General features: G+C 35.7%; 1 protein-coding gene across 5 annotated transcripts in view; it reads right to left on the reverse strand.

The window, feature by feature from the left end:
* The window catches only part of LOC139136607 (nephrocystin-4-like), an 81,706-nt gene that overhangs the window by 11,630 nt on the left and 55,462 nt on the right, over window positions 1–14,614 (reverse strand). For all 5 annotated transcript variants that reach the window (XM_070704371.1, XM_070704367.1, XM_070704366.1 and 2 more), the window contains 9 exons: window positions 14,216–14,311; window positions 12,615–12,729; window positions 11,680–11,823; window positions 11,080–11,181; window positions 10,155–10,365; window positions 8,219–8,436; window positions 7,350–7,408; window positions 6,654–6,821; window positions 5,853–6,048 (listed from right to left, as the gene is read on the reverse strand). In XM_070704371.1, the coding sequence (XP_070560472.1) occupies window positions 5,853–6,048; window positions 6,654–6,821; window positions 7,350–7,408; window positions 8,219–8,436; window positions 10,155–10,365; window positions 11,080–11,181; window positions 11,680–11,823; window positions 12,615–12,729; window positions 14,216–14,311 (1,309 nt within the window). The remainder of the gene's footprint in view (window positions 1–5,852; window positions 6,049–6,653; window positions 6,822–7,349; window positions 7,409–8,218; window positions 8,437–10,154; window positions 10,366–11,079; window positions 11,182–11,679; window positions 11,824–12,614; window positions 12,730–14,215; window positions 14,312–14,614) is intronic.

The following is a 14,614-nucleotide window of genomic DNA, read 5'->3' on the forward strand; positions in this document are numbered from 1 at the left end:
ATTTTGGTTGGAAAAATTACGGCACTCAAAGGGTTAAAGTTATATACAAAACGGAAAATGGTTCACCACTATTTTTTAAAAATCATCGTTTTGAAACTGCAAGTTAAAACTTTTATATGTTGCTAAAATTTTCATAATTTGATTACCTCGATACGTCAAGTAGGAAGAGTGTAAATATAATTGGTTTGGTGACCCTCAAAAAACATCCTTAAAATGCCATCTGTTTTCAATTATATAGAGTAGAACTTTGTCTGGCAAAGCTTAAAGCTCCATTTATTTAGCTTTAACTCTACATGTATTTTTCACAGTATTTGCTATTCGTGAAATACCTGTATATCATAGTTTCTTGATTTACTCCAAAATTCTATTGAAATGTTAGCGTTCAACTTGTAAAAACAGCTTTATGAGTAACGTCAAAACTTATTCTGACCACAGAACTCTTCTATGGACTATGATACATCTGAAAACTATAACACTGTATGGGTATACAATATGCATTTTGTTTGTTGAACAGTCAGTGTTTTTCTATAGTTTGAAATTTGACCCAACCAAGCAACTTGATAAATTAATAGTGCTGTGTGGTGATTTAGACAATCTTTTCATACACCTCTGCCCCAAAGAATATTTCCATAACAAATTGCCTGTTGATCTAGTACATGATCAAACTAACACAACATCAACAACAACAATAATAACAACAACAACAGCAGCAGGAGCAACAACAACAACAACAACAACTCTACCACAGAAAGCACCAGTAAAATCCAAAGAGTCAGTCTAGATATCACTGGAAGGCCACAACTTCAAGATTGATCTTTATATAAGCAGCTTCTGAAGCCTTGCCATACAGAAATAAACAACACAAACTCTGACACAATCTTAGATGTGAAGAGAAGAATGCTACAATGCCCACAAAACCAATCCAGTAATCGTTATTAAATAGGCAGACAAGGGAGTGTCACAGTCATAATTATGAACAAGTCAGATTATTGGATGAAGGAAAAAAGACATTTATCCAATATGGAAGTCTACATGTATCTACAAAGGGATCCAGCAACCCAGTATCAGAGAGAATTGAAATCTCTTATGAGCACATTTGCCACAGACATCTACAAACTTGTTGAAAATATCACATCTCAAAAGCCCTAGCCTGGGAATATTCACCTACTACATGAGATTCAGAAACCAGGCAATCCAGTAAATAGCTTGTAATGTTGAGAGTGTATGCTCACTACCTAAAACGTACCATTGATTTCTTCTACAAACTGCAACTGACAAATAATTTACCTGACGATACAATATTAGTCACACTTGATTTTAAAATCTCTATATATTGATATATACTAACTGATGGACTTAAAGCCATATACAATATCAAATCTGATGAGGAAATGGCCAGCTATACCTACAAACTTATATGATTTGTTTTCATCCGCCAACTATGAATTCAAAGGTAACTTCTATCTCCAAACCGATGGTACAGCAATGGATACACATCTGGCGCCACAATAAGCTAATATATTCATGCAAACATTTACCCTTTCACCACTATGGTTTGACCCTATCCCATTGTTTTCTATGGTAAAGTTGGACCTGGGGGGGGGGGCAAATTGGTTAAAACAAAGATTCCTTGACACCTAAATGTACCCCCTAAAACCATGACTGTATGCCCATTTCATCGATGATGGTTTGAAAATGTTGAAGAAATTTTTCAGAGACTTTTAGCTTGCATCTGAGGTATACAGAAAGTTAACCTGATCTTCAGAGTAGTGCATTTTGAAATTGATGGAGTCATGCAATTTTTTTGAAGTCAATTCTTCAACATTATCAATAAGGGCTTTCCATCCATAACCTTCATGTAACTGTATTGAAATGGTACAGTATTGAAGTCATCTTCAAACAGAAACTAAAGAACTCAAAAATCATCATTTTCACAATGTTAAAAGTGGAGAGAACCAGATCAGTGGATTTCTCACAAATTACAAATAATTGTAATATCTGTGGCCCTGTTCCATCACTTTTTCCTCGACACATTTCAGTATGCCTTGTCTTACCTTTCATTATTTTCACACCTATGGTCTTTTGTTGCAGCTCTGAAACCCCCTCAAGCCATTTTTTCCAATTTATGTGACCTTTCACTTCTTTGTCTATTTCAATGATGCATCTGATGAAGGACACTGTTGTCTTTGATAAGTCATTCTATGTGTGCTACAAAATCCACAACTTTCTTTTATATAGCCCTAAGGTTGCAGTAAATTTGAATAGAAATTTGCAAGCATGGTATTTGACAATATTTTGTGTGAAATCATACATCAGTCAGTAGCCTTGATCAATTTCACATCTGTTTCCCCTTTGGAGAAGCCCTACTTCACCATTGAAAATAATCAGATAGAGCCAAGCAAGCACTGGTGGCTAGCTTTCATAAATACAAAGATGCCTTACACCTCAGTCTTGACTGTGAAGTATTCTTAGCAATGGAAATTGCCTTTGCTCAGTCAATCTGACAGATACAACCATGACATTTTCACCGTGTACAATATTACTGTATGAGGAGATAGGGGTTCAGCATTGAGATGGGTCTGTACCTTGCTTAGAGTCTATTTTAATTTAGCAATGACTAACTTTGAAAACAAAAGTCTGAGTGACTAGTCCACTAAGTTAATGAGAGTAGTAATTCACAGTGATCAAATCATCAGAACAAACACAAACCTGATGTTTACACCACAAACTGAACAACAACATAAATACCTTACAAAACTCATACAGTGCAAAATTATCATACGGCAATATCTGCTAGACTGAAGAACTGTTTTGTATATTGCTCAGAAATAAATGAACCATTGAAACATGAGATACAGGATAAAAATGTTTGATAGGGAAAATAACAGTTGAAAGGTTCTTTGATCAATAAGTTGATGAGTTTGCCATTGAGAGGCAGGTGTACATGGCACAAACTGCTCTTGATCAAAGTCTTCAGATTCTCTTAACATTTTTATACACCTGCTGATACAGTTAACAGTTAAACCCAATGTTCTTTTACAATTGTAGTTATGAGACCTTTAACAAAGCTTAAAGTTTGCTGTAGATGATATACGTGATTAAATTAACTCAAATATGTCATTGATGCTTATCTGTGACACCTTATCATTCTAAATATTCACATTGCCATGGAAATCAAGTTTTAAATGAATGCAAACCATGGTATGTTAGCAAATTTCTTTGGACATTTGATGATTGGCCTTTGAAACAGAATTTTTCAGTTCTTTTCACATTTTTTTGTTAAAATAGAATTATTCATCATGAAAGTCAGTCTAAGAACTGAAACTTCTTTTCTCACTATTGAGTAGTAAAGTAGAACCAAAGTAACATTCATGTGTAAGATTTTCAGTTTTTACCATGGCAACTTCAAACTCAAACAAGAGAACTGAGACAGCCTTTCCTTGTATGGATTCAATGGTAAAAAAGTGACAGACAAGATTTCTGTTTCTCTACTTTCATATCTGTCGATCCAACGGTATCGAAAACAATAGCACTCCAATCAAAAGTTGATTGACATGTTTCACAGTTGATCTTGTATTTCAAGGGAAGGGGTTGTCCTGTCTGCCGCTATGTGACTATTTTTGTTGATTGACATTGCCTCTTCCCTGAAATTGACCATGACTGATGCATGTTCATAGTCCACCAGTTTTGTAGTTTTTTAATCACTGAGAGACTTTGCCAAATAACCTTCTGTTGTGCCCCTTTGTTTATATAAAACTGCTTTAACTGCGGTCACCAGTTTCGGCCATTTTAATACTCTGGATATGCACAAGGGCTGTTGAGATATGTTGTGCATAGCAACAGACCTGTTGTATGGGTCCCATGCATACTGGTAAAGCCGTAGATGGAAAGACCCCTCCCTTTAAGGTGAGATCATGACAGAAAGTTTTGTACTTTTGCTCAGGAAGTTTAAACCATTCCCAGTCACAATCAAGAATAAAAATACGGCATAAACCTACAATCTGGAATGATTGATCTGAAACACATTACTTAAAATGTACCAATATTTGAAATTCAAATGGCTGTGATACCCTGTGTTAACTCAGATAAGAAAATCAAAAATTTTGATTTTCAGAAACACAAGATAGTGTATACTTCATTGACCCCCTACCCCCATGGCCTTAACCCTTTGCACCCTGACCCCCTGGTACTCTATGACGTCATCGGACATTTATGTCTGAGCCGGGTTCAAAGGGTTAAAATAAGTCAATACAAGGACCTGACAGAAAAAGAACCGTAAAAAACTTTAGTGTGTATCATTCTATGGTAACAGAATCTCCATCAATACAAGGTGTACTTTAGCTAAACATCAAGCCACCAGAGAATATCGTATGAAGAATATGGTATTAAGACATTCTCATTAACAGATGTTGGTCTTTACTGACATCAAGTTATCAACAATTCACTGTAACTGTTGCAGGTCCCTTCATGAATCAATATACTCAAACCCATAAACCATTTTCAAGCGATGTATCTTGAAACATAGCGATGTATTACTATGTTTTCTAATAATTTACAAAGAGAGTCAGACGGATTTGTCATTATCCAAAGTCAAAAAGGTCACTGGAGCTAAGGGGTCAACATAAAAATGTTTTGATCAGAGCAGACCAGAGCAGAGCAGAGCATGAGTATGATTAAAGTCACAACCATCCAGCACTTCTCAATAGCACCTTTCTTTCGTTTTCACACCTTCCCTTTGGCATATTTTCAATTGAGTATTCTTGGCTTTTTCGCTTTCTATTCATTCCACCTTTGCATCTGACGAGGGAGACTGTTGTCTTCGAAAACTCCTGCTCAATCACTACAGTTGATCTCAGTAAAGTGCTACCTAAACCGTAGTGAACTATCAGGCACAAAATTCATACAGAACGTTGTTACAATAGTTCATCTATTTCATTTTTAGTTCGTTAGATTGGTCATTCTGAAAATCTTACAAAGATAAAGCATTTTAAACCTTTGAGAGCTGAGCTGTAAATTTTCACACCAAAATTCTAATGCAACATTCTCCTAATTATTTATAAATTTTTCTGTAATTTTTTTGATAATTTTGGACCAAATGGATATCACTTTTCATTGACTACAGCTTTTGATCAAAATTTCGGGGAAGATCTTGAAAAAAAAAATGTCTTGATCAGAAAAAATTGTCTCTGTTATATTTTATGAAGGGGACAATAATTGACTTTGGCACTCAACGGGTTAATTTTGCAACCTAAGAAACCTGAAATGAGCTTTTTTTCCTAAGAGACAGCAATCACATCACTTTCTTTCCTATCATTCATTTGAACTATCTTCACTGTCAATTGCAAGAAAATCGCAAATATTGAAATTAGACATTGCTAATAATGATATTGTACTTTTCTTTCAGAATTACAGTACTTTGTATAATTATTTTGCCATGTCAATGCCATTCTGCTGATGTAACGTCTTCATAACATTATACACTTTGGATGTATCTATAACATTACATATACTTTGCATAACACCCTACACGCCCTGAGTGCAAAGCTTTAGATTGTTAAGATTGTAAAAATTTCCACTCTATGACAGTACATGATGTATAAAACATTTCTCCTCATCCAACACAACTTTGTGCATGAGCAACACTTTTACTATGAAAGCATTCTGGGCAAAAGCATTTGTGGCAGTTATAGCCATCTATGGTTTTATCAATTCTAGGTTTACCATTAGCTGTACCATACAACTGACAATTGTCAGAGCTATATTTACATTGGAATAAATCAACGTTTTGTCGGTGAATTTGAAAAAAAAAGGGAAAGAAAGAAAAACAAAATATAACAAACATTGTTCTGTACCTGAGGATGGACGGAATGATCAGCTTTAAAGCTTTGATATTTGAATGGTACATGGATGCTCTCTTTGGGACGGAGGAAGACTTGGATACCAGGTACATTGGCATTTTCATCAACAGTAAACATGTTTTCTTCAACTGGAGTGTTTGTATCTGTCAGTAGCTTGTAATGCCGCCATTCTCTGGTATCTGTTATCAATCTGCAACAATCGAAAAACAAGTAATCTGTATGAGGGCGCTCTTCCATGTTTCACATTTTGAATTCTTGAGCTGTTCAACATTTCTAATTTTAGTCATTGTGATCAAACATAGGCTTTGAGTTTTCTTAGCGAAAGGAAAACAAAAATAAAAAGCAAATTAATGAAACCTTTAAAGTGTTTCCAAACCAATTGCATGAGATCTGTGTCCAGAGACTGGAGTCTGGTGTAAAGCAATTCTAAAATGTTATATTTTGGCAACACCCAGTTCTGGTTGAATCAAAAACTCATATTGTTGTTTTGAATGAGGTAATATTTGAAATCAACAAAACAATCGTCTCCTTTACTGATACCAATATTCTGTTTTCATGGATACAAACACAGAATGTCTTGTCCATTTGAAATGACAATATGTTTCTAAAATCCATGAGATAACAGAACATTCTGTACCTGTTATTCAACAACATTGTAACTATAACTCACACATAACAAAGCGCTAAGAAGTTAGTGCCAAGCTTTCAGATGTAATGTGATAGATGAACTTGAATTATATTGATGAATTTGAATTTTATAGATGAACTTGACATACTTTGTATATCTTTACTTACTGTAGTTCTGGTTCGTCTATTTGAATAGACACCGTGTGTTCAACATTGTACGGGTTTTTCAGGATAAATTCAAAGAACTCAGCATGACCAAATGATGGATGGATTGTATGTTCTGTGGTTATGGCTGACTGCAGCATGTTGAAAATACCTTCCTTTTTGGATCGTTCCCTGCAAAAACAGCAGAATGATGGTAGAAAATATACATCTCAGCTACATGAATCAATTATTTCCTGCACACACATCACAAGGGACAGCTATGAAATCTTTTCCCCTCTGCCTGTTTGTTACCTGTTCTATGAACAATGGTTCAGCCTCAACTTTGCAGATAATAACTATAAGACTAGTCCAAGGTAGTGAGAGGTATGAAGTCTGCACAAAGAAATCTCATTTAATTTTTTTTGATCCATTGAATGTTACAGCCAGCCATCACTAAAACCCTGCATCATTGTTCAGCGAAGGAGTGAATGCCACGGTTGTAGGTAATGGTTTTGTCATATCAACAGACCTTATTTATCGTAATGTCAGCTCAAGTTTTAGGTACATGCATATATATAGATCGAAAACTGTGATGTGTTAACAATTAAAACACTAAGAACATCCCTATTCTACTCTCTGTGAAATTGTTTACAATTCACACGCTCTCTTTATCCCTTGAGTATTCATGGAAAACACAAATGATGTGTTTTGATTACGCACCTGTAAACTTCAATAGTCTTCAGATCACGTGACCTTTGGATTTTTTCTTCCTTTTTAACCTGTGTAAAGTATACAATTTAGCATTATATTCAATACTGCAATTATTCATAATATTGTACATGAATCTGAAGAACTCATCCATTTTCATTTGGAATGCGTGTATTCTGAAAGGAAATGTTTCACTCTGAATACTACTGTGTTCTATGGAAAATGGATGCTGACGACACCATGCTATGGCACTACAAACTAATACATGTGGATAGAGGTGAGCACAGGAATGCACATACACATATTTCTATCTCCATTTCTAACACAGTTCTGTTTGAAGTTTGAACTTTGGTTTAGTCAAATTCTGGGATTTACACATTGAAACACGGTCAGATCCCATTAGCTTTCCTCTAAAATGTCCTGTATTTGCAAAAAACTCCCAAATACAATACATTGATGTCAATTTTATGCAAATATTAGTATAATATTACTGACAACATAATGTCTAAATACAGAAAAATTTATGACAGAAATGAAAATTCAAGTGTCATAAATTGTCAAAAACATACAAAAAGATCAACTTTGCAAAAGAATTTGTATACTTCACAAGACTCAGTGGATTTTATCCTACATAATATGATATGTACAAATACAGCATCTTTGATCATTCAGGTTATTGATTTCACCTTTACTGCAAATATAACCTTACCTAGGATGTAATTTTTACATATGACTTTCAAAGTTTCAGTTCTTGGTATTCTGATGGAAAAAGGATGGAACTGACTTTTGTTTGACGTTCACTTTCATTTGGCATGACTAATGTACAACAAAGATTGTATGGAACAAAAATTGGATGTATTTTAAATAAAATTAATTTTTACCAAAAGACTTGAAATGAGTCCATTTTCTGTACTTTCTTGCTGTCGTACTGCTTGCATTCTTGATAGTTTTCTCTTTTTCACTTCATCAGCTTCTCTGTTAGAGTCTTGTAGTACTGCTTTATCTTTGCGTGCAAACAATGCAGTGGCTAACTCACGGTCAGTGTCTGCCATGTGAGCTGCTTTGTATGTACGCGTCATCTTCATTGAATTCATAGAAACTACAGAGTGGAGTGATAAAAGATAGAAATGTTAGTGTCTTGTCAAAACACAGACAGTTCGAGAAAACATGCTACCTTTTCTGAATATTTTAACCCTTTCAACACCATGGTTTGTCCTAAATCCATTATTTTCTATGGTAAAGTTGGACCTGTATACAGGGAACTGGGGGTGAAAGGGTTAAGTTGACATGATGGTCTGCAAATAGAACCTCTTTATACACCATGACATTTGTGACCTGATCTGGCCGTAACACAGGGTGCATATACTCATAGTCACATAAAGGGAAATAGTCTGTGTGAGTTTCTTGTTTACAAACAATGTATTTATGCACGATATCTAGATGCACCTCATCATCATAGCTGCAGCATTTAAATATATGATGTAGATTATGACAGACATGTTTTAACTTTCATCAATCACCATCATACTATGGATACAGTGGTGCCATTGGTCGTCTGGGTCCCATACGAACTTTGAGCGCAGTTCTGACGACTGTATCCCTTTAAAATTCAAGGTCTTTCAATGACTTTCAGTCAGAGGACTTTTTGAGGTAAACAAAAACATTTTCCGGGTATCATATTTAAGATTTACATAATTTTTATATATCAATTTACATATAGTTTTCATGGTTTCATGACCGATCATTTCATGACTTTCAAAACTTGTGGATGGCTCAGTAATTTTCCAGGACTCAATTCACTTGCCAGGTTTTTGTCAAGGACTTTCCATAGGTGTTAAAATTCAAGGACTTTGAATTTTTCATATCTACTGGGCATTGTTTGCACCATGGTGTGTGATTATGTTAGTCCCTGACTGTTGTACTCAGTTTTCAACTTTGAAAGAGGTTTCAGGGGTGACAATTGCTCCCTTTACCGGACAATAAATTGTGCCTGATAATTTTGAGTCTGGTTATGACAGTGTTGACAAACTGGCTGATACAAATAAAAGTTCATCTCCTCAATCACTATATTAAATGACATGCACGTTGTAATGAATAACTATACAACCTGAAGCTGTATGTTTTTATTTGGAACAGCCACATGACCGTTGAGGGCGCACTTGCAAGATGATAAACCTGAACGTGTAGTTTTGTTTGGCCTCTACAGCTCTGTGCATATCATTGACAAGGTATTGCAGGCTGACCATTTTGATTTTTACTAGTGAATGGAGGGAAATTTAGGAAATTATTTATGCATTTAGTGTTGAAGTTGCCCATTAATATCAGCCTTTGGCTGGAACTTCATTGGAACATATTTCAACCAATGTTAAAAGTGTTCCTTCCTAAATGCGCAAAGCTGGAGAAAACACTGATTGGGTAATCTTGGTTGGAAATGTACACAGTAGTGTATTGCCAAGTGAAAGTACCCTTGCTATCAGAAATGTTGATGTTGGATTCAGACATGGATATTGTCATTCGACAAAATGTCATCTGATAATGACTTAAAATTTCCAGTGATCATGATGATGGCAGAAATAATGCATTAACAGGTGTTTCATGAAATGCTGCACAGAATGGTTTTGCTTGATGAAAGCCAACAATATCAAATGGGAACAAAAGCAGTTCTGGGATTGTTAATACTCATTTGAATTTACATTGCATTGCAACTACAAGAGAATTGCACATGCCAAACTGTCAGCAACAATGGTACATACTGAATATTGCGACAGAAGCCCATGAGGTTACAGTGCAATGATAATGGTGGATATTTCTACCAACCTTTGGGTTTCTGTGGAGTGACATGAAGACTGCCCCCAAGGAATGCACCACTTCCATCTTCCTGTAACACAACCTTTGGTGCCTGTCTTGGTCCTGATCCTGGTTTGATCATCTTCATATCCATTGGATAACCTATGTTTGCCATGCGAAGATGAAGCCTGCCTTTCAGAATGGTTGTCACGCCAACAGGCCTAACGCTGCCTCCTCTAGTCTGAAGACAGAATTGAAGAGATGAATGCAAGATGGTAAGTGTTGTGTGTGTCAGTATGCTGAATTAGTATCAATCGATTTGGGGTTGATTCAACCTTTTCACTGCAATGGTTTGGCCCAAAGTCATTGTTATCAAAGGTGATTGTGAACTTCTGTACAGGATATTGGGACTGACAAGATTAGGGTGCTTTGTACTCATGTCACTGCATACAAGTGTACCGTAATAGAATACAGGTTATTACTGACAATATCAATTATTTAACTGATCAAAACTTTCAATGCGCTTCAAACTTACCATAACAACAAGATCATTAATCTTAGTATTTTACCAATTCTACTGTCAAATACATATTCCTGTAAACTGAATGAGACAGGTACTGTCCTATCATGAATTTAGGCAAAAACTGATCAAAAATGACATTTATAAAGAAATCTCACAAACCAATAGAAAATAATGACATTGATGTAAAATCACAGAAAAACTGATCCACACTGCCACTTCCACAAAACTGTTTCCAAAAGCACTGTGCTATCATCACCAAAACAGCAAAACCAAATATATGATGCTGGCTTGATTGAAAATAAATAAGTTGAGACTTGGTAATTTGTGAATCAATATCATTAAGTCAGGCAAAAGATTTGGTTAAATAATAGGTGCGGAGATTTCCGGTATAGCCAATATTTGACGTGTGGTAATATATGACCTGTGACTTACCATATCCCCTGTCAGGGCTGGTGAATCTTCAGTGTACTCTGTTGTGATGACATCTAATTCCTGAGTTACTTGAACAGCGTCTCTGCCATTTCTTAACAGATTCTATGGGAATTATTCAGATGGTACATTTCAATGATATTTTGTTTACCAGAACAAAATGTAATGAAAACTTGTCTTGTACTGTAAGTTATCTTTCTTCAAACTATATGGTATATATTGCAGAGCGTAGTTTATACAGAATTGATCAAAAGCACATTTGATACATAATTCTAGATGAGCATGTTTGTAATTTTTGGCAAATCAGTTTTTAGAATTGGATCCTTCATTTCAGTTTGAATAATAATGATCCATCTTTAAAGTTGTCTGATAGAAATTTAGGTAAACATGATGATATCAAAACACAAAAGATGTGTATAATAGAGGTTATCTTCATCACTCACACTTCACCCTGTCAATGTCAAACATTGGTACAATCTTGCCTCCACATTAAAGTCGGTTCATATAGAAGCAAATGGATGTTGAAAGCTACAGACACCAAAAGTAAATTGAAATTACAATGTTTTGTATTGAAATTCAGTGTTCTAAATCTTTTAATCTTACCTTGAGAGGAACAGCACAGGATCCGATCAGTAAGAGTGAATCTCCGTCCCAGACATCAATGTGTAAAGTCTGCTGATATAGATGCCGTACAAATAAACGACCTTCTTCTGGTTTCATGTAAGCTGGGTCTATTCTGTACTTCATCTACACAACAAACCAAAAACATACATTTAATAAGCTCCTACATGGCCCTGTCACAAATGACAAGAAGAATACATTCAGATTACGCAGGATATCAAAGATAGCAATACAAGAGTTGCTATTGAATTTGTGAACAGAAAACTAATGTCAAGATAAAGGAAGCAATTAATTTTTGTGGATGACAGTTGACCTATTAAAGATAATTAAGCAGACAAATTGCTCTCTTTGAGCTTTTATTTGTCAAGACGTTAAGGCCTAGACGTTGCAAAATGCTATGATCTTTGATCACTAATTTTGTCAAAGTTGTAATGTTGATTACAAGGGCTACACAGTAAAACACACTGACAGTGTGATCAGCACAATACAAGTATGACTTCAACTACACTTACAGACACACACAGAAAAGGTAAAGTAACCGTTGACAAAATTTCTGGTGTTTACCGTAAATGTATCAATGAGCTCCTTTTACTTACATTTTAGTATAATAATTGTGTTTGGCACTCATGTAAGAAATGATGCATATTATTTGTGTATGACGCAGGGGTTTGCAAAGCTACAATTATTTCAGTGATGTTGTCCCTTTAACATGAGGAATTTAAAATGCCTGAACCATTTAAACTGTGCTATCAACAGTAGAAATAACAATTTTGTTAGCTGAAAGGTACGCAAAACTCAATAACGTATCCTTCGGAATCAAAAGAAGATTTTCTCATAGAATGCTAGTTCCTTCTTTAAAACTCATATCATGTCACATTGAGGTTAACATCAAATTTTGATGATTTTGATCTACTTACAGTAACACCAGGTGTCCCATCTGCCACACTACCATTTTTGTTCAATTTTTTCAGAATGCATGGTAATGAACTTGGATCAGAGGAAAGAATGCCCTCAACCTCACCAAGGTACAACCTGTGGCAAATAGATTGAAAGTAGCTGTAGTGAATTGAAGATGTTTTGTATGTCTATGGGATCTAAATCAAACATGTACGTATAGCTGTTAACTGATTATATCATATACCTATGCCCTGTATTGTGTCTGTACTGAGTTCAGTGACATGATTTATCATGTTGATTTGCATGTCAATAAAGTGATACGCCTTGTTGATTTGCATATGAAAGGAATGATCAGCGCGTCTTTCTCTCATTCAATTGAATATTTGCATATGAAAAAGTGATACGACCTGTTGATTTACATAACAAAGCCTGATACGACCTGTTGATTTGCATACCGGACTACTTACATGGTGGCGCCCTAATCAAAACAAACTATGGTGCCCGTCTATAATTTTGACTTTGACTACGATATCATGTCCGATCTCCAAAAGAAGCAGGGTTTTGAGGCATAGGGAAATGCGGGGTATCTAAATAAAACACATGTGTCGATATCGGATTAACCTGCTTGTAGTGCTACCAATTTGAACAAATTAAAGAGCAGAGCATCATCACCGTACGGGCACTGACAGATCAATGACAGACCAGCTGTTCCGTCCGTGCATAAGCACAGACGCGCAGACGACAAGCAATTCGGACATGTCGGAGGACCGGCAAATTCAAAAGCACAACTTTCAAAAATATCGTGTATTCATGGTAAATGCGGTCTGGAAAATAATACCAAACACAACACTTGCATGTACCGTATCGATTCGGTAGATATCCTACATGTTTGATGACAGAGTTCAAGCATTTCTCTGCTCAACCGTAAAATAATTGGCAATGAGCCAGCTGATAGATTACGTCAGACGCTAGTATATCAATCCGCCTTAGCAAGATGACGCAAACAAATGTAGTCCATCAAGAAAAACCACAGTGAAACGTATCATATTTTAATATACGAGATTTATTCATTCAATAACGTGGGCATAGGTATATGATAAAGAGGTTATCCCTCGATATCACCTCTTGGTAGGGTCGTATTGCTGCTCGTGCGGTTGTGGGCCGCATCACACGAGTCGAAGACGAGTGTGATGCGGCCCACAACCGCACTCGCAGCAATACGACCCCACCAAGAGGTGATATCGAGGGATAACCTCATAATACATCTGTTTGTCACAATGAGTAAATACATGATTAGATCGCATACGTTATGTAAAATAGTAAAAAGTGATAACAAAGCTAAGTTCAGTCAAGTTCAGAAAAACTGACAAGTTTGACTTTATGCGGTCAGTCCTTACATTATACTACTTTATAGCGGGAGGGGGGGAGGGTAAGGGGTAGGATACCAAATATGAACATAGCAAGCTTAAAGAAGCTGAGAGCTTTATTTGGAAATCTGACTTTACCTGCAAGTCTTTGTCAAGAACATAATTGTGATATAATTATAAACATGTAGAAAGTATCCACAGTATCGTGATATGATTGTATTCATTTTGATTTTAGCATTTGCATTCATTCATACCTTTCTGTTGTAACCTGAGGATATCTGTAGAATTGGAACGTGAAGAAGACAGTATTGTGTTGCTTGGGTTGGTCTGGATACTCAAACTGTACTATCCTGTTGTATGGCAAATACAGACAAAGGAGATGTAAAGGTTAATGAACATATAGTTGAAACACAATCATAGAATGGTGTTAATACTGCTGGTGTTTCAGAAATTACAAAACTGGAGGTTAGGGCTGTCTTGTCTGTCACATTGTTTTGAGCTCTGAGTTTCAATCAGAAATCAACTCAACATACATTACTGCAAAAAAGTCAGCTTATGCAGATTACCCAAGAGTAGAGTGGAATAATAACCATGACTTCAAATAGTCATTGTAACAACTCAGTAAACCTGGTGTTTTATTATTAAAAACAGTA

This window comes from Ptychodera flava, chromosome 7, assembly GCF_041260155.1.
Source record: "Ptychodera flava strain L36383 chromosome 7, AS_Pfla_20210202, whole genome shotgun sequence".
NCBI lineage: Eukaryota > Metazoa > Hemichordata > Enteropneusta > Ptychoderidae > Ptychodera > Ptychodera flava.